This window comes from Pelecanus crispus, chromosome 14 (assembly GCF_030463565.1).
Source record: "Pelecanus crispus isolate bPelCri1 chromosome 14, bPelCri1.pri, whole genome shotgun sequence".
In the NCBI taxonomy this organism is placed as follows: Eukaryota; Metazoa; Chordata; class Aves; order Pelecaniformes; family Pelecanidae; genus Pelecanus; species Pelecanus crispus.
The window spans coordinates 2,538,608-2,558,593 of record NC_134656.1 but is presented as its reverse complement, the minus strand read 5'-3'; the positions used below and the strand labels follow the sequence as shown (position 1 = coordinate 2,558,593).

General features: G+C 44.0%; 1 protein-coding gene across 2 annotated transcripts; it reads right to left on the bottom strand.

The window, feature by feature from the left end:
- PCMTD2 (protein-L-isoaspartate (D-aspartate) O-methyltransferase domain containing 2) lies at positions 1 to 13,036 on the bottom strand. Of its 2 annotated transcripts, XM_009481928.2 has the most exons (7): positions 12,931 to 13,036; positions 9,933 to 10,267; positions 8,464 to 8,566; positions 6,475 to 6,646; positions 5,339 to 5,462; positions 3,465 to 3,784; positions 2,916 to 2,928 (listed from the first exon to the last, which is right to left on the bottom strand). In XM_009481928.2, exons 2-7 carry the CDS (start codon positions 10,237 to 10,239, stop codon positions 2,926 to 2,928), a joined length of 1,029 nt encoding a protein of 342 aa, XP_009480203.2. In that variant the 5' UTR covers positions 10,240 to 10,267; positions 12,931 to 13,036; the 3' UTR covers positions 2,916 to 2,925. The 2 variants fall into 2 exon arrangements, with proteins under 2 accessions (XP_075577254.1, XP_009480203.2); XM_075721139.1 differs by having other exon boundaries at positions 1 to 3,784.
- Between the last annotated feature and the right edge of the window lie 6,950 nt (positions 13,037 to 19,986).

The following is a 19,986-nucleotide window of genomic DNA, read 5'->3' as shown; positions in this document are numbered from 1 at the left end:
AAGGCTAAAAAGTCTTTACTGAACTTATTGATACAGAAACACTTATTAATAAAGTTTAAATTGCGTAACACTTTTGCATGCCTCAGGCCAATTTCACTCCTTTCTACACATAGATTTTTCAACTTACTCATGATTACAGCAGCATGAAGTTCATTTCTTTTTGCAAATTTACTGCAGTATCAAAACCTAAAAGGAGTCACATACAATTAAAGTAAAGACTACTTAGAACACAAAAGGAAACAGAGCAGGTAAAATCCCCAGACAGCTTACAGACTATACAGTAACAGTTATACTACAATTACTCTCTTAGAAATGCATACAAAACTACAGTGCAAGTGCTTGTGCACAGGGAAAATGTATTTACAGTTCCCCTTCATTTACAGGCTATAAGCAATACTATTTCACAATTATATTACACATAAAATTTCTACTATGGGTTTGTTTGGCTCTGTGGGTTTTTTTGGACAAGGGGACAATCTGACAACCTAGAACATAAATTTCCTGTATATATATTTATTTATTCAACCTTATCCAGGAAAAATAGCAGTATTTTACGCATCTTATAGAAAGCTACAAAAATCTAGCAAATGTAATAAAAAAGGCAAATCTGGTGAAAAATCTGACAAAATATCTTTTACACCTGGGGGTGGGATGGGGGTAAAAATCAAACAGGGGTAAATGAAAGAGAATTCTTCCTCAAGTGGTCAGCTTTAACAGAATCTCAGCAAGGTTTACTAACACGAACCTGAAGTTTAATGTCATTTTTAAACCAACTTCTTTAAAAGAAGTTTTGTAATTAACAAACCGAAGGATGACCCGGTAGCCAAAGTAAGAGGCACCCTGTACTATGTAGGGGTACGGAAATTGTGCCACAGTACAGACAGGCACATACCTGGTATGACAGCTATTAAGCAGAAATGCCTAACAAATACAGAGGTGACAGCCTTTGGGGACGCACAGAGAAGTATCACAGAGATTCTATTAAGCCTCCCTTTACCACCATATTCAGGATTTTCATTTGCAGAAAAAAATTCTTTGCAGTTGCCAGAATTACAAGATGGGTACTTGTACGTTTACAGGAAACCATCAGCTCGGTGGCCACAGAACTGCCCCATTTCAAATAAAGAAATAAAAATCTGAGGGAGCAAGATAGCTTGGGGTACCGTTTAGACCAGAAGTGGAGACCTAGGAAACCAGAGGCAAAACACAGCCTACGACTGTGTTATGCGCCAGCGGCCACATGACACCATATTATCAGATAACATTCTCAAAGACATACAAAAAGCCTACCAAGCAAGGAATAATTCTCCACCTCGGGCTTAGACATACAAGAGTTATCCATTTGATTTTCAAAGCCGCACAGAACTTTAAAACACTGTTTATCTTTATGCAAGTTGTGCAACTCGGTACCGTTAATCATAGAATCACAGAATGGTTTGGGCTGGAACGGACCTCAGAGATCATCTAGGTCCAAGCCCCCTGCCATGGGCAGGGGCACCTTCCACTAGACCAGGTTGCTCAAAGCCCCATCCAAGCTGGCCTTGGACACTTCCAGGGGTGGGGTCTCCACAGCTGCTCTGGGCAATGTGTTCTAGTGCCTCACCACCCTCAGAGGAAAGAATTTCTTCCTTATATCTAATCTAAATCTACCCTCTTTCACTTTAAAGCCATTACCCCTTGTCTTATCACTACATGCCCTTGTAAAAAATCCCTCTTCAGCTTTCTTCTAGGTGCCCTTCAGGTACTAGAAGGCTGCTAAAGGTCTCCCCGGAGCCTTCTCTTCTCCAAAAACCCAGCATATTTTTGGCAAGACAGTCTTCATTCATTCCTCCTCAGAAAATGAAGAGACAGCATTAAAAAAAAAAAAAAAAAGATATCAAAGTGATACCAACTTAAGTGCTTCTGATGGGGCAATGCCTTAACATAGCTTCATTACCTACTGAGAGAGGGTTTTTCACTGCCACCAGCTTTAGAGGTATTTCACATCAACACAAGCCCGAGGGTTTCTTTCCAGCCGTTACCAGTTTAGGAAGATTTTTCAAACAGGCTGAACCAAGTAAACTTCCCCTTCTAAACACTGTATCTCCTTCCACCCCCATTACAGGAAGACATGGGAATAAAAATTAGGGTTCACATCCACGCAACTGCAGAGCGTAAAGTCTTTCTATGTGAACCTGTTAAAACATCTACTTAATTGTTGCAGGAACAAAATAACCTACCAAGTCGATCAACTTCATTCCACCTACCAGATGTGGACTGCGTGTAGACAAGTTGTAGTCTAGCCACCTTGCTACAGCAGGGGCACACACACAGGAACACCTAAGAACTGCATCAATTTGGCTCTCTAGACTGTTTTCAGGTTCTACATACCCTCCGCAAAACTACATTTGGCTGAATTACCGGGACACAAGCCACTCCGCTCAGGCTCACGCTCCGCACTTCACTCTGTTCAGCCCAGCAGACGTTAAGTGATCTCACACAACAGCAAAATCCACAGATTCTGCTTTCACAGTCAGTTTTTACCAACTCACTGCTCTGCATCTCCTCTCTACCCTCCTCCCCACTCAGAATTACTCTGTGAACATTTCCAGAGACAACCCTGACTACCCTAGCATCCTGTCAAAGCTAATCAGCTTTGCAACTCTTCACTTGCTTCCATCGCTTTAAAAAAAAAAAAAACAAACCCAAACAACTTTGCATCTCTATTGGACTAATTCACTACAACAGCTGTTTCCCATTATGAAAACCAATATTCTGTAAAACATTTTTACCTTTTACTGGAAAATTATATATAGTTTATAAGCAAAACTGAGACCATCCAAAGGGGAGCTGATGCTTTCCTTCTCATTCAAAACCTGGATGCCACAAGGCCAGATGCCAAAAATTCTTTCCTTTCATGTCTGTAAAGAGTTGTGCTTTTTCAGATTACTGAAAGAAATAAGATTTGCCAGGTCAGTTTTTACTGATAATCTTCATCCTCCATTAAACGCACACCACAGTAAACACATGGCAGGTTTAGGGGGAGGGAGCACAGACAGCAAAGGTCTTTGGGGAGCCGCTTAAGAATATTTAAAAACTGCAATTCGGCAGAGCAACCATGAGATTTTTAGAATCTCTCTGTGCAGTTAGTTTCAGGGAATTAAATCCTCCTTTCCATGAGCAGCTGAGCATTTCACCAACTTGCTTCCTAAGGAATCCCTGCTGTAGGATAAAACTATAGCACACAACTGAGAAGAAAAAACTTAAAAAAGCTATCATGTTTAAGTATACAGCAGCCACATTCCCCAGCTAGCCTACTGCCTTGGGTGGTCATATTAGCAGGCAAGCAAGTGGTATACATTTGTCAAGCCCTAAGTAGTACTTTATTTTCTGCCTACTTCCCACTTTCTAGAAGATGGAAATTACTTTTCCCTGTAATAAAGCAGGTAATATTTCAAGGGATCAGGCAAAGGCAGACTCAAGACCTTTTCTCTCAAAAAGTTTACTGGAGGATCTGGCTTTAGTTCAGAGGGTTTAGTTTCTTCCTCTTCTCGTCTCTCATCCTCGATATCCTCGCTGTTGTTGTTATCATCTGACGGGTTGGAGATACGACTAGCGAAGACCTCTTTGTCCAAGAAAACAATAGTTTCCATGCGACGGCGACGCACTCGTCTTCGTTTAAATCTTGGGGGGTTCTTCAGCCCATTTCCATTTTTGCTCATTGTTTCTTGATGTATAATTTTTTTAATGGTTCCTCGGATGGCTATGCGAGCCAGATCCTGGAGGCTGCGAACAGCCACTGGGGCTAAAACAAAACGAAAACCATGAATAGATATGGAGAAACTCCCCTCAAGAGTATTCATAGGAAAAGTTATTTGCTCAAATCAAATCAGGCCACTTGAATTCCCTGCTGTGATTACAAAAACAGCTCTATTCAACTCCTGTCAACTCAGATAAACTGTACTGTAACTTTCCAAAGAAAATTTAATTATGCATTTCTCTCATTAACTGAAGAAAAAGAATGGGATGAAAGAAGAGTTTCATATTTTGATGTCAAGTCCCCACAATTATTTTAAGATACACATGTCTTAAAGATTATAAGAATGCAGACTTAGTGACTGAAACTGTGACTGTTTAATAACTTAGAAAAAGATATTTTCCTACCACAGATAACTAGACCTGAAGTCTACTTAACTCTTTCATAAAGTGTTTTTTCTATTGTGAAATTACTTCAGCTTTGCCAAGTTCGTCACTTACAAAACATGAGTACAACTTAGGCTCTCCAAAAACTGCTTCAGACTTAGTGGGTAAGGACTGGCTGGAAACCATTTGGTAAAAGTAATTATAGAAGCACACAATAAGTTATTGTATTAAAATACCTCCCACATTAATGGTTTGGAAGACTGTTCTGTCTTCCGCACTTATTTGCTGCCAGCCCATAAGTGCACAGCGTAACTCATGCAACGTAAACAAAATATATCTATGCACACACATCCATGTACTAATATGAATTAAAACTGAAACAAACAAAAAAACCCTGGCTTCTACTAACAAGTAAGCATTCCTGTGACCTGAATGAAGGAACCGGGGGGGAAAAAAAAGAAAAAAAATCACATGGAATATATATGCAGGTCTCACTACAAAGCCACCATACAAAGTATGCTGAAATATGCACTTAGTGGACTTTATAGCACTGTATGGACTGCTGACTGAGCTGCTTTTTGTCATGCAAAGACACCTTTCCAGAATAAGAACAAAGCCTGACTAATCTCTTTATGGAAGTATCTCTGTCTTCATGTGCTCTTAAGAGGCCTCTCTGCACTCAAGTCTTAATCTAAAGATTGAGGCCACTGCATAGCATTTCAAACAGCTAACCACAAATTACACAACTTCTATCCCTCAAGCATTCCAGGTTCAGGATAATTCTGAATTGCCGGGAGGTGAAAGCCTTTGCGCAGACATAGTGTTTGTTCACAGGTATTGCTTGTGTATTTTCCATCATGACAGCACAGTGCCCGAGAACCATGACAGCACACAATTCAGGATTGAAACAGGTGACTGCACGTGCAAAAACAACGGCCAAACATCCCACAAAGCTTAGGTACAATTTCACAAGAAATCATTTGTACCTAGAATCTATTTTACGCAATTCTGATTCTTGCACCAGGCCTCCACAGACATCCTCAAAGTTACGACTGGCATCCAACACAAGACTTAGACAACTGTTCAAATAAGGAAGCAGCTGGAGTAATCTTCCTTGAAAGGATTCATAGGGACATTACATCCAAGGAAGCAAGGTGCAGCTTGTAACCAAACAGCAGAAGAAACCTCCCCCATATTCAAGAATGTCTGTACTCACGCAAGTGAACAAGCCTTGATTTTCCTGAATCTGCGTGGTTAGGCTGAATCAAAGGAGCAAAAGAAACAGCAAGAATCTTCTTGGTCTCCCAGGCAGAAGGACCAGTACGAGTTATCTTAGTCAACTAAACCAAAACAAGGAGATTATTGTCCATTGTGTGAACTACAATAAGATTTTTTTGAACAAAAAATGAACAAACAACGTTCCTGCCTAGACAAGTGGTTAAAGTACTAGAAGCTACAACAGTAGAAGTTAGGCAATAAGTAGAAACACGGGGGTTCTGAGAAAATTCAGAACTCCTTACAGGATTAGCCCCAACTAACTTCATCTGTTGCAACAGAATATGGGCACTGCCAGTTCGGGTCACCCTGCTTTCCCAGTTCTTCCTCAATTCTGAACCAGAACAGCTATGTCTGACCGCTGAGAAGACACATCAGTCACGGAAGAACATTCACTCTTGAAGGAAGTCTGCAGATGGCTGGATTTCTGTTACAGCTCCCATCTCTTGCACTAACTCATTGCACAGCATCTCGCCGGGAAGAAACTCTGCACTCTGCTCATCTCAACCACCCCGAGAGAGGTCAAAGGTCAGATACCTACACCTCAGCCGTATAAGTCCATTAAAACAATACACCTTTACACCAAAAAGATAATCTGAATTACAATCTTGAGTTCACAACACAGGGCAGTTATCCACTTCTTACTAAAAAGAATCCATGGACACTTGTAAATAGAATCATAGAATTGTTTAGGTTGGAAAAGACCTTTAAGATCATCCAGTCAACTTGCACGCTCTTTCATAAGCCAATTATGGTAAAATACAAAATTTTATAACCTAAGTACAACACCAGATTATATAACTTCAACAAAGCCTTTCTGACATTTTTCTGCAGCGTGAAAGTAGATTTGTAATTAGCAACAAAAGATCAGAACATGTGAAAGACTGGTAGAACCATAAACTTTTTAAATATTATGAAGAGTGCAGAGTCCAGTTTCGGCTCATAGGGAAAACTGGTGCACTTAATGCTTTCTCCAATCTGCTACAAGAAAGGCAAACTAAAGGAAGAGCTACTGACTAAACCAAGATCAGAATTAAGAATAACTGAAAGAGAAACATGAGTAGAAAGGCACTCAACCTTCTCTTCTAGAGGCATGACAAGAATTCCTCCAACTTTCAACAGGTTTTTCATGTAGTCTTCATGTTCCTTCTGCACTCCGGCACCACAGTAAACACGGTCATACTGAGTACAGTCCGGAGAAATCTCTAAACAATTGCCGGTAACAAAAGATGGCTCACAAAATTCAAATCTGAAAATGAAGAAGATATGTATCATACAAGAATATTACAATTTATCAAATGAATTATTTTCATGATTCTGAAAACATGAAACAATGAAAAATACTTGGGGGGGGGGGGGGGGGGGTGGGAACCAACCCAGTTTCACAGAATTTCTCCTCTGAAGGCCGTATATTCTAGACATTATTGGAACAGACCACAGCTGGAAGTCTCAAAACCACAGAACAATGAGGTGAGAGAGAATTCATAGCTGAAAATCTCTAAAGCATAAGGATGCATAATTTCATACGTGAGTTGCATATAACTCTTCAGAACAAGCTATTTTTAGTCACCTGATGCTGACTCAGTTATAATACACAAATATAAATACTAAACCTGCAATTCCACATGTTAAAGTCTTTTAAGGATTGCACCAGGGGTTTTTTTTTTTGGCATTTTCAAAAGCTTTCAAATGGTTTTCAGATGTTGTGGGGAACTATAACCTGATGCTTCAGAAATATGCTTTGCTGAAGCCAATGGGAGTTTTACCACTAGCTTCAAAAGAACTGTGATTTCACCCTTTATAAAAAGAGTTTTTGCCTATAGCACTTCTGATTCACTTTAGAAGAAAAATGAATGATTCTATGATGCTTCTGGTTTTCTTACATGCTCCAAATCTACATAAGCTTCAAGCCCGAATTTAAGGGCTGATTTTGATAGAAGTTGTACAGCGTATCCATTCTTCTACTGGCATCTTAACAGGCAGCTCAATATAGCACCTATTTATTCCTAAACACTTCCTGAAGCTTTCTGCTTTTGCAAAGCGTGCTAGACATGCAGAGCAGCCAGCTAACAGTTCCTGCACACGGTGTTCTAACAGCATAACCCAGCGGCCATTTCTCTCAGCAATGCCAATTTTCCAGTCATGTTGATTTCTGAATTCGGCTCACGCTTGCTCCGTAGCTATATTTGACTGGAGAGAGGAAAAAAGTCTTCCTTAAAGCACTTATTCAAACAATAGCAATGTGATTCTGAAAAAAACCTAGTCATCTATGTACAAGCACCTTCCATGCTGAAAACTTTCAGTCTGTTGCCAACATTAAGAAAATACAGCCCTCTCAGCAGCAGCTTTCCAGCACAGCAGCAACAGCACAAGGCTGAGTAGTTTAAATTCTAGCATGTAATGACTTGAATTTTCTTCCTCCCAAAAGAGGAGAACTATCAAGTATCCAGAGATGCTTTTCCTCCTTGTTTGAACTGTGAGATGGATCCAAAAATGTGACAGCTACAACTGTTATTGCTGAGGTTACTATTGGCAATGGTTATCTTGCTGAGAAGTTATTACTTGTGACAGTAGCAGAATGGAGGTTCTAAGGAAGAACATAAATCAAATCCCAAGCAGTTTTAGTACCAACTTAATCATCATAAAACTACCTTCATACTTTAAAACACCATTTTTCTTTTTCTCAGATAAAACATATCAGGCCACCACGGAAATCGGTTTGTATTCTTCTGGTAGCCACGCATGCTCTCGGATCACAAACGTAACTATTACTGTTATTTGCAAGTTTCAAGTTGTTACCTGGAAGTGCATTTTAAAATAAGTAACCTTCTTCAGCTTCCTCTAAGCTCTGCAACAGCAGCACTGCTATTAAAAATACTGCAAAAACTTCTGAAACTCCCCCATAATACACGTCAGCTTAGAAGGTCACACACTGCAGCTCAGCAAGCCTAAGAGGCCAGAATCCTCAGATTATCCTCAATCCAGAGCTGCCACACAGGAGCAAGAACTGCCATGACTAAAGCCAAATGCACAAAATGAATCCAAATGGGCATTCTGCATTCTTACTTGTCAAAGCTGTCACTTGTTTTAATGAAGAAGTCCAATTTCTGCTTCGCATATTCGATCACATCGGAATGAAGCTCCACACCATGGTTAACGCCAAAAGGACCTGCAAATTTAGAACAGTTTAACAGTAACAGGCAACACCACAAAATCCAGCAGGACTGAATACAGTTTTGGTTACTTCCCATAGCAGATGGCTCCTTGAGTGTCAGACAGTCAGTGCTTGTGTAGGGTCAGCTATCAGAGGGCTACGATGGGAAATGCAACCCTATACCTGCAATTTCTGGCAGCAAATGAAGCTGGTTTGCACAATTGATTTTGAATCATTTGCTCTTAACTATGCAGGAAATGCCTCTGTAGGAGGGAAACACTGATACTGAATAAATACTATTGCTGTAAGACTGACCAGCTCGAAAAAATTCCAATGCAGAACAATAGCCTGCATGTTTTAATAAATGCCTCAAAAAAAAAAAAAACAAAAACACTTTGTTGTTTTTATACCCCCTTGCTGATATGCTAAAAATCTCCTCAAAAGAATCAGGAACAGTCACCACACATTGTACCTCAATTAACAGCAAAAATAAATTGGAAAAAAGAGAAGTTGTTCAGCACTCGTGCTTCTTATTCAGAACTGACTTGGTAACTTTTCCAAAAATTCAAAAGAATTCAAAAGCCCTGGAGTTACATATTGGCATCCTACGTCATCTCAACAAACCCAGCAGAAAACCACAAATGTGATTCCATGCAGAGCCACGGGAGATGGGAGTGAGGCTCCATCCTGAGAACAAACATTTCAGCAGTTTAAATTCTTGACGCACCCACAAAAAGAAAATACGTACCCTACAGTCATTTGCTATCTATCCTGGCAGCCGGAAGAAGCGCAACTGTTGACTGAAACACTTTAGGGTGAATTGTAATGGTATAATTGCACTTTGATGCTTTGATTTGCGCCTACTGTAGATTGTGGTCACGATGTCAGCTCTGACGCACTAACTGCTTTCCAAAGACTATTCCCACCTGTATGTTGGTAGGAGTCAAAACTGGATCTCAAACATGTTTCAGTCTAGACAGGACAGTGTAAAACCAAACAAGGCACAGAGCAGCAACAGCCACAGGTTTCTGCAGACACGCTCAATCCTACTTTAAACATGGCACTCCTGCTCCCGAGCTGGGTTCTTGCTTAAGGGGCAACAAACCCAAGTTTGTGCCCAATCCTGCAGGAAATCACTACAGCCACCCCTGCAACTACATCGCTGCCCGTTCTGAACTGCCACAGAAACCTGGATCCCATCCAGTTCCAGAGAGAAGGCTGCAAGAGTCCTGATAAATCAGTCAGTTGGATTAATGCATTCTTTACTTTCCTAGCTACCTTTTAGTTTCATCACGTGAGGAAAGCTTCGTTCCCAATTTCAAAACCTTTTTTTTTTTTTAAATCTAATGTAAACAGTTAACATGATTGAAAAGGTATTTACCCAAGATGAGTCCAACCATAGAACTCAGATAACCAGTGCCACTGCCAAGATTCAAAAACGACAGCCCTGGTTGCAGATCCAAAGCTTCCATCACCTCAGAGTAAATGCACGGTGCTGAGAGATGAATATTTCCATGCTTCCACGCCAAGTCCTTGTAGGCATTGTCTTTGAACTCTTCCAGGTAGTAATCTGCTCGATCAATGGCTCGGAACGCCTGTTCTACCAGTTCTGTCCGGATGTATTGTGCCTCCTTCAAGTTATCAATTAATTCATCGTTATCTTCTCCTGCACTCACTGCACCTCCCATCTTCAGTAGTTTTCTATAAGCACTAAAACTAAAAGAATAGTAAAGGAAGATGAGGGATAGAGCATGCATTTGAACACTAAATTACGCTGCTGTATATGAAGTACTTTGAGAGAGATCTTTAGGTACTTTAAGGAAAACAAGCAGCAGAAAAACATTACCACCATCACCACCCCCCAATCAAACAGTGAAAACCAAAATGCAGCAGATCTGGCACGTAGTACCTGACACCAGCGGGGAAAAATCACAATAGACAATTTAAATGTGCAATGCCTGTCTTCAAACACTACCAACATTTTACTAGCATGTCAGCTTTTTCACTGAATCCTTTTATATAAAGGATTGTTCTAGCTCCTATGCTTATAGGTCTTCTTTCTTTGCAAATCCAACCAACGGTGCAAGTCTGAACTGCCCGTCAGAATTCTTGCCACACGCAGACTTTCTATCTCCAATAGTATCAAGGGGAAATTAAAGAGACTAAGACACAGGCAGCAAGAACCAGAAAAATCCACAGAGGTTAAAAAACCCTCTGACCTAGAGTAGAAGCTTGCTTACTTTAGCAAATGCACTTTCACACAGCTCGTCTCTAGAGCTTGAGCCACCATCATCAGTAAAGCACTTAACAATACAGACAGCAACTGCAAAGAGAATTTCCACTGACGTCTGTGGAATTTTTTAGGTCTTCTTAAGTCCTAGATGAGCTAACCCCCAATTTGGAAACTCTTCAGTGACACAGGTTTATGAATTACAAACACTTCTTACTTCACCGACACAATCATCTCCAGCAACCTATTCAGGCTTGTTGGTGTGGGGGAAAGAAAAGCAAGCACCTTCACGACACTAAGCATGACTATATGCTTCATGCAGTAAAACATCTATAAGTTTTTTTTTTTAAAAAAAAAAAAAAGGTATAGCAGGAGAAGAACATAGAAGAACTTACCACTCAAAATTAATCTAGCTTTTCTTCCCTACCCGTATCTTAAAAAAAAATCCTTTTCAGAAAATACAACATTTTTTTTTTTAATGCCTTTATTTACAATGCTTTTCTCTGCTTACAATAATAACCACAGAAGCAGCAGCTTTAGAGTTCATTCCTGGGATCAGAAGATCTGCCTACAGCTAAATTGTTGGGGTTTATTTGTTACATTCAGCAAGAGCAAATTATACACTTCCATTTTCGGAGGAAACAAAGAAAAGCTACAGGAGTCTAAGGAAATTTCACAGTTACTCAAATAACATACCATCCTGGTTACCTATAGAGACACACAAAATGGGATATACTTAGGCAAGGAACTCGAGCCAGTTTTTAATACATTCGTGTCTCAAACACATCAATCCAGTTTCAGACCATTAATAAACCTTAAAAAAACACCACCCCTCTCCTTTCTATAGTTACTCCTTCATTTTCTCTACAAAAAACGATTGTTTTATTACTTCACAGTGGAAACACATCAAGCTGAAGACTTAGGTGGGTTCATCAGCAAATTTGATTCTTTTTTTTTTTTCTCCTCCTGGTACATTTTTTCTCCTCTCACATACACATCAACTCGTTGCATCCACACATATAGGGTTGCTTATATCTTTGGTCAGTATGCTTTATATAACATTCTGCATTAAAATACTCTCTTCCCTGAGAGGGTTGATCCCCTTGACTTTCTTTTGCATATTTTGTTCTTAGGCTCGCTTCTTTCTTCCACTTAAGCTCTTTTTGCTATTAAAAATCTACATTTTTAGATTTAAAGTATGAATAAGTTGTTGTAGCTTGAACAGCGTTCCACTTTGGATCCCCAACAAATTCTTTCTGATGTATGCAAGCCCCGCTGGGACAACTGGTGCAACCTGGTTTTAGCTCAGCTATATGATGAACACTGTTCTTCCATGTTCTACAACATGGAAGACATTTTTCTAATGGAGATCAAGGAATCTCCAAGTTCTGACAGGTGTCAGTTACTTCTGAAATGATTACTTTTACTGGACACTAGCTTACTTCCAATAAAATGCATGTTTTATATACAGAACATAGAACTCTGACATATGAATTCCTCTTTGGATAATTCCACATCTTTGTTTAACCTTGTTTCCTTTCTCCTACTGGAAGTGGGAACCAAGACTATGAGCAAGACTTATTCTTAACAAACTTTTTAAAACAAGATCCTCTCCCTCCACAATTAGCACAGTCGCACTTGTCACGCTTCTAGGTAAAGCGCGGATTTCCACAAATCTGAGCGGGGACAAAGTTCACGTGCAAAACTTATGATCGTTAGCAGATCACGACACAGGTATCAAACCACGCAGCCTTTTAGTATTGAAACATCCCTTCAATCTCACGCTGCCATCTTCCCCTTTAAGAAAAGCAAAACAGAAAAACAAACAAGTCTGACATGAGAAGCTGCATTCAGACGCCTGAAACAAAACACTGAAATTAAAGCAATTTCTTCCAAGGCAAACACCAGCAGATGCACAGGGGAGGACTCAAAACAATACACAAGGCACAAAAATTCGATTCTTCACCACAGCACATTTCCAGGGTAATCCCTGCTCTGACATAATACGCTCCAGAAGAAATAACAAAGATGAGGATGTTTACCGGTTAAAAAAAAAAAAGTTACAACTGGCACAGCTTTCAATGTGATCCCCTCTAACCCTCTCAAATAACAAATTAAAAAGCCCAACGCCGTACAGCTCAATCGCTACCTGCGTTATCAGCCTGCTGCCGAGGAAAGGGACGGAGACGAGACAGCGGGAGGGAGGTGCAGGAAAGCCCGATGCCGACTCCCTCCCAACGCCCCCGATCGCTTTAACCGGGCGGCCCCGGTCTCCACACGGCACCGCTGCCTCCAGCCCTGCCCTGAGCTCCGAGCGGGAGCCCAGGCCGCCCTGCCGCCGAGGCGCTGCGGGGGCCGGGGAGAGGCCGTGCCCCACCGCGGGGCACCGCCGGCAGGAGCCGGAGCAAGGCCGCGGGGCTGGGGCGGGCAGCGGCCTGAGGAGGCGGTGCGGCCGGGGCTGAGGTGAAGGGCGGGGGGGGGGGAAGGTGCTGCAGCGGCCCGGGGAGGTCGGGTCGAGCCGGGACCGGCCGCACCTCAGCGGACAGAGTCTCCTCGCCCCCCGGCCGTACCTGAGCGGCGGCCCGGTTCGGCGCGGCCCGGTTCGGCGCGGCGCGGCGCGGCCCGGTTCGGTTCGGCGCGGCCCGCTCCCCTCCCGGGCCCGCTGCGGAGCGGTAAACACTGCCCAGCTGAGCGCCGGCCGCGCCACTGCGCAGGCGTGGAGCGCACCACCGCCGCGGGGAGGGGGGCAAAGGGAGCATACCACTGCGGCCCGGCGGGGGGGGTCTGGGCTGTACCATGCGGAGCCGGCGCGGGGGTAGAGCGTACCACCGCGGGGCGGGGGGGGGGGGGGGGGGCAGGGCTTTTCCCTGAGGGGACAACGGGCAGGGCCGGGCCCGTCCCAGTGCGGGGCGACCGGGGGGCTCTGGGGTCCATGGCTGTGTGAGCTCGGCCTTCCCTGGCGGCACTGCGGCCATGGGAACTGTGTGTGGGGTCTACTTACAGGGCCTACTTATGGGGCCTGTGTATGGGGCCTACAGACCAGGCCTTGGTACAAACCAGGCCAACACACTGGGCCTGTGGGTCAGAGCTAAATACAGACCGGCCCTAAGTACAAACTGGGCCTAAATACAGCCTAGGTCAACAGGCTGGGCCCGTAGGCAGGGCGTAAATATAGACTAGAGCTACAGATCGGGGCTAAATGCAGGTGAGGCCAACAGACCAGGCTTAAACATGGCCTGCGCCAGCAGCGCAGGGGTATCGGCCAGGCGTAAGGGCAGACCAGGTCTAAATACAGGCTGGGCCAACAGCCTGCACCCACAGATCCAGCCTAAATAGAGACCAGGACTAAATACGGACCAGGACTCTCTTTTCCTGACCTTTCCCATTGCACAGCCCCTGGGAATATCTCCCCATCCCAGTGTGGCTGCCTTCCCCCAGCCCTGTACCCCCTACCCTGCCCTAATTTCTGGCTCCCAGCACAGGGCTGCGTTTCCACACCCGCTCCTTCAGCTCAGCGCCCGGTTCTCCCAGTCCTCCCAATCCTCATTCCCTGCAGGACACCTCTGCAGCACACCCCTCTGTGACAGCACATTGCCCTGGCTCCGGGTGGGATCGGAGCTTCCCGGGGTGCGGGAGCGGGTGCATGGAGCAGCCCGGCAGCAGGAGCCGGCGAGGATCTGGGGACGTGCCAGTCTCCAGCTGGCACACGCAGTCCTCACGCTGTAGCTAACCCTCCCGCGTGAAGCGTGGCCAACACCAGATGTTCCTATGTCGTTAGTCAGGCTTGGGAAAAAATCATGGGAACTTAGGAAAAAAAAAAACATTGCTCCGGGAGCTAATTGATATTCTGTGTTTTGAGCCTGTGAACACCCATCTCCAGTCACACACTTGGAGGTCTGGGGTTTTTTGCTGCCACTGTAAATGCCAGAAAGAAATGCACTGAGAAGAAAATAAGCGAGACGCATATTCACCTGACTCCAGGGGCTGGGGCTTGAAGAAAACATTCAGTATTGCAAGACTGCCACAATATCCGACTTGCCATCCATGCAGTGGTGGGATCCCTGTCCCCTGATGTGATCTGGCTGAGGGTTAAGTGCCTAATTTAGATTTTACCCACCCACGCAGGCTCCTTCAGTAGTTGTAACCGACATGGCAGGGCCAACAAGACATGGGGGAAAGGTGGTTCCTCTCACCATCTCAGAATGAGAGAAATTCTCCTCTAAAAGCGTGTGTCTGTCTGCATCTGGAAGTGACCCACACAGTGCTGGCTGAGGCTACGCGATCCGTGTAACCTCTAAGGCTGCGGCTCAAACAAAATTGTCTGGACTGGCCTTAGATCCAGGACTTGATACTATGTATGGCTACAAAATGAGAAGGAATAACCAGATCTAGACAAGAGGCTTCTTGATTTAAGTTGTCTGGAGGTGAATTGGGAAAAAAAAGAAATAGCTATCCTTCCAGACACAACAAGCCCGCAGTGGAAAAAAAAATAAGAATTACCCTGGTAGATGCGACTCAAATAGGAGAAAGTGAATCAGCATCCAAGATGTATTTATGCTTTAAGGTGATTATCTCAGCTTCCTTCATTAACATAACAGCAGACTCTGCAAACAGGCACGGGGTAATACGGTAGATTTCGCAGAAGACAGCTGCCTGGGAGAATGGGATTATTCGTGGAGAGTGAGCGCTGAAAGTCCTCCTTGCTGATTCAACCAAAACAGGACACGGTGGATGTGCTTGCCTCATCTTGTTTAATACGGAAAGCACTCGAGCATAATGGCAACGCAGTTGAAATCTGCAAACGCAGAACAGGCAAACTCCTTGCACGTGTGATTCCAGGGCTTCCATTCAGCATCTGCTCCCCTTCCTGCTAGAGCCACTTGAAAAAATAGCAGGTTTTTTTTTTTTTTTTTCACAAAAATTGTTAAAGTAAAAGCTGGGTAAAAAAAATTTCCCATTAGTGCTAGAGCAGCTGTGCTGTAGGCAGAGAGCTTGCAGCAGCAGGGGTAGAGGGGAGCACCGCTGTGTCTCCCTGCAAACTGTTACTAAGGCAGAGAGGAAGATTTGGCGGCAGCAGCTGCTCTTGCAGCAAGTCCCCAAAATCAGAAAGAGCGTGAGGAGTGTTTTAGGGCTTCCCAAATACCCTGAGGTGCCCTAGGTGTATTCAGGATTCCTTCCAACCTTTCACTGCCCGGATGGGTGAGGCTTGCGGCCCCTCCATTTCCAGACAGAGAATTACAGGAATTAGCGAGGAGAAGCACGCAGGGAAGACGCTTGCCCACCGCAAGTCCCCACCTCAGTGCCTCTACCCCGAACACATCAGGCAGCAAAGCCACGGGGAGGGACTAGCTGAAGGGAAACAGTCATCGCCGAGGGACACGCTATTTTCTGCGCCTCTAACTCATACACATCTCTGCAGAACATGGCCCAAATCGTGGCTGAGGGGGTGATTCACAGAAGAGTCATGCCGAGCTGCGCCCGGGCAGGCATGCTGCATGGGCTCACCCCCAGCTTCCCACTGGCACCCACTGGTTCTGCTCCCCTGGGAGTTCTTTCGCCGCTCTGGGTTCTTTGAAAATGTAGTTATTGCTGAAACCACCTCCATGTAGGTGATAGCACCAGGCTCCAGCTCTGGAGGAAACCCAAAGTTGTCTGATAATGTTGCAAAAAGACCCACATTTAGAAAAACAGAACGGTTGGGTATTTCATGATTTCATGGGTCTGCAGTTGCTGATTCTTTGTGCCACTTCTTTCTCTGCGCTTTAAAAAGCCCTTCCCTTCGTCCTTATGGCTCACCTGGGGCTTTGTTATCCATGAGTTAGAGCCAGCAATAGATTTCGAAGTAACTCCTGCGTCCGCGTTGTCTGCAAATGCGTGTGGGCAGCTCCTCCCGGCTTGAAGGGTCCCAGCAGTCTCTGAGAGTGGAAAAAGCGGAGTGGGATTGGGAAAGCAGAGCCTGGTTAAATCCCAGCGTTCTGGTATTTCCCAGCCATGTGCCACAAGGTGTCTCCAGCAGTACAGGCATTGCTGCGGGGTTTGGAGGTTGCACCTCAGCATCTTCCCCTGGGCTGGGTGCAGCAGGGACCCTCGCAGGCGCAAGTGCAATCCCTGTCCCTGCTCTCAGCAACCACAGCTCTACAATCCTACCAGTAAGAATCAGGCCTCCATCCTTCGTTAACTGAGATACTTAATAGCTGAGAGCAAGCAATTTTCATGAGGGTCAGCTGAAGCCAAGATTTTTCTTGCTTTTCCTTGTCTTTATTTCCCTGCGTTTTACAGTTTCCTCCTTCCTTTTTTGTAAAAGCAATTGCTTTCACAAATATTTTTAAAACACCAGTCGTCATGAATTAACTTCTGAAGTCCATCTTGGTGATGGTCAGTTAAAATGGGCTATTTTTATTTATTTGAAAGAGCGAAGAGTAAAAATTCATTTTAGCACCCATGTCAGGGCCTGGCAGGCTGAGCTCGTGCGCTCGGGCACCCTGACCTGCAGCCTTGCAATACAGATGGCTGTTTAAGTCAACAGGGTAATTTGTGGGTGACGGTATGACTCACATAAATTAAGAGCTGGAGGAGCATTAAATCAAAGGGTTATGTTTTCTCCATTTCCTTTTTTTTATTTTGCAGAATATGCTCTCTTGCATTTTCTGGTCAGTTTGGCACTATACCTCTTTCAGGAGAGTATTCTATATATGCATACATGCATACATATGCCTATATATGAGTACATGCAGACTCATACATTTACACTAGTATTACTATTAACACACCAATGGCAAATCACCCGAAATCCTCCTGCCCATGCAAAGGGTGTATACATATATATACGTGTGTGTGTCTCCTAAAGCTTTCCTCTTGCCTCGCTTCATCAAAGGGTTCTGTGAGTAATTGCTGAAGCAAGAGGAAGAACATATGTCTTGATTTCCACTGTATTGCACCGTGCATAACCACTGCCGCTTGGAAAAAGGACCCATAAAGACCTGGATTCATCTCACTTAACTGCGTCGTCAAACGAAAGCAGCCAGGAGATGGTGCAGCCTGGCTGAGAGTGGGAGAAAGCGTCACGGAGGTCCCTGCCGTTGGGGACATGGAGCAGCCAGGTGCTTCATCTCTTCTTGGTGCTGCCAGGAGCACCGGTGAGCCCCGGTCAGTGCCCTGTCTCTCTCCTGTCTTGTTATGGTCCGTCTGCCATTTAGGAGAGGTTTGCCAAATCAAAATCTCAAAAATCAAGCTTTTCATATTTATGGGGGAAGAAAATGATTCCTGGATCTTTCAAGTGTTTCATGGATTAAGTAAAATCAATGGATTTTATGGATCCGTAAATAATAAAAATACAAGAAGATGGCAGTCATATCACATATTCCTGCTCCTGCTTTAGCTTTGGTAGTCCTACATGTCCTACCTGCAGACTGGCCTGTCAGGCTGCGCCAGCCACATCACATTCTCCGTCTCCCCTTAAAAACCACGGGGGCTCAGCCGTCCTGCTCAGAAGGCCTTTCCAAAGCTTCCCTCCTCCAGCAATAAGAAAACATCTTTAGATTTCCAATGGAAATTTATTCCTGGCCAAGATGCGCCTTATTTATCTCCTACTCGTATTATGCTCTAACTTAAATCATTCCCCTTCCTCCCACCGTGAATGTATTTATGAAGAGTAATCATATCCCCTCTTAACCTTTGTTTTTCTAGGCTAAACAAGCCAAGCTCTTTTAATCTCCTCTCCTAAGATAGGCTCTCTGTTCTGGTAATCACCCTGCCAGTCCTTCCCTGCACCTGTTCAAGGATAAATTCATCTTTTCTTTTTCCAAAGAGAGGTCTGAGAACTACACACAATATCCCACACGAGGTCGTACTGACGCCGGCACTAATATTTCTCTGTGTCTACCAAGTAAATGGTTTGTTGCATGAGCCTTTTTGCACAGCAAATGGATATAGATACAAATCCATAAACTAATAACCATAACACAATCTTACTTAAGGAGATTGCTGTTTTACTTGGAAGGGCATTCTGCTACTTTGCATTTGTGGGTCCTGGTCCTTAACAGGCCTTAATCAGTGGTTTTTCCATATTTCATTTACCCTGGATGAGCATCAGGACCTTGTGTTAAAGGAGGCACTGAGGGCAGTCTTGTCTGTGTTTCCCTCAGCCTTTGCTCCGGTGAAACTCTCTTTGAAATTGTGGCTGAGGGTTTGAACTACGAAGATGCAGAGTCAAATGATGAAAAGCATTTTGCATTCGTCTCCTCTCTTTTCAAAATGATTTTCCAGTTTTACTCAGGGTTTAATTAAATTTCTGTGACCCAGGCAGGGAGTTCAGCCTTTCTTGATTAATGCTCTTTTAGGTGGCTCCGATAAGAATTTAGCATCAACAATTGAGCTAACAAGTCCCAGTGAAGAGTTTATAGCAGGAGACTAATTCTATTAATGCTTTGCAGTGTCAGGACTCCGCTTTGAGCTTGCAGCCGAGAGGACGGATGGGGGAGAGGGAGCAAATGTAAAATTTGGCAACTAAATCACCAAGATTCAGCTGCTTTGTGGGCAGAGCTCATCTGGAAACTATTTCAGCTGACAACATCAGAATTTTACCTGTTCTTTTTTTTTTTTTTTTCCTCTCCTGGCTGATGCTCTGCACTTTCTTGGCTCATTGTGATAACGGCTGGGAATAAGGAGTGGAACTGAATGGCGGCGTTGATAAGAGAAATGAAAGGGTAATGCGATGACATGATCCTGGGGTAGGGCCTCTGCAGTTACCCCTGCCCGTGCTGGATGTGTACTGGAGTACAGGATGGTCAGGACAAAGATGCTTGTGCTGACAGTTGCAAATTAGTCTGTTGTGAGGGAAAATTGAGGTTAATGCTCTGCAGAAATGTTTCTGTTACTTTTTGGTGACAACAGCAATATCTTGCAGGTCTGTTGTGCTGTTCAGCACTGAAGCCCATCTGATTCACAAGCGTTTTTTCTCTCTTTTTCCTCCCTACCCTGCTTAAGGTGCCACTAAAATCTTGCTCTGTCTGTGCTAAATCACAGCCTGATGTCATTAAACCACAGCACAAAGTCTTGGCCAAGCCATCCCAGCTGATCCACCTGTCTGTACAGCTTCTCATCGCCAGTACCTGGAGACCCAGCTTCGTACTTGGCTGCTTTGAGCTGCCCGCAAACCTCACGCAAGCCTCCCCTTTGTGGGAGCCTGCAGAAACCAGAGTATTAT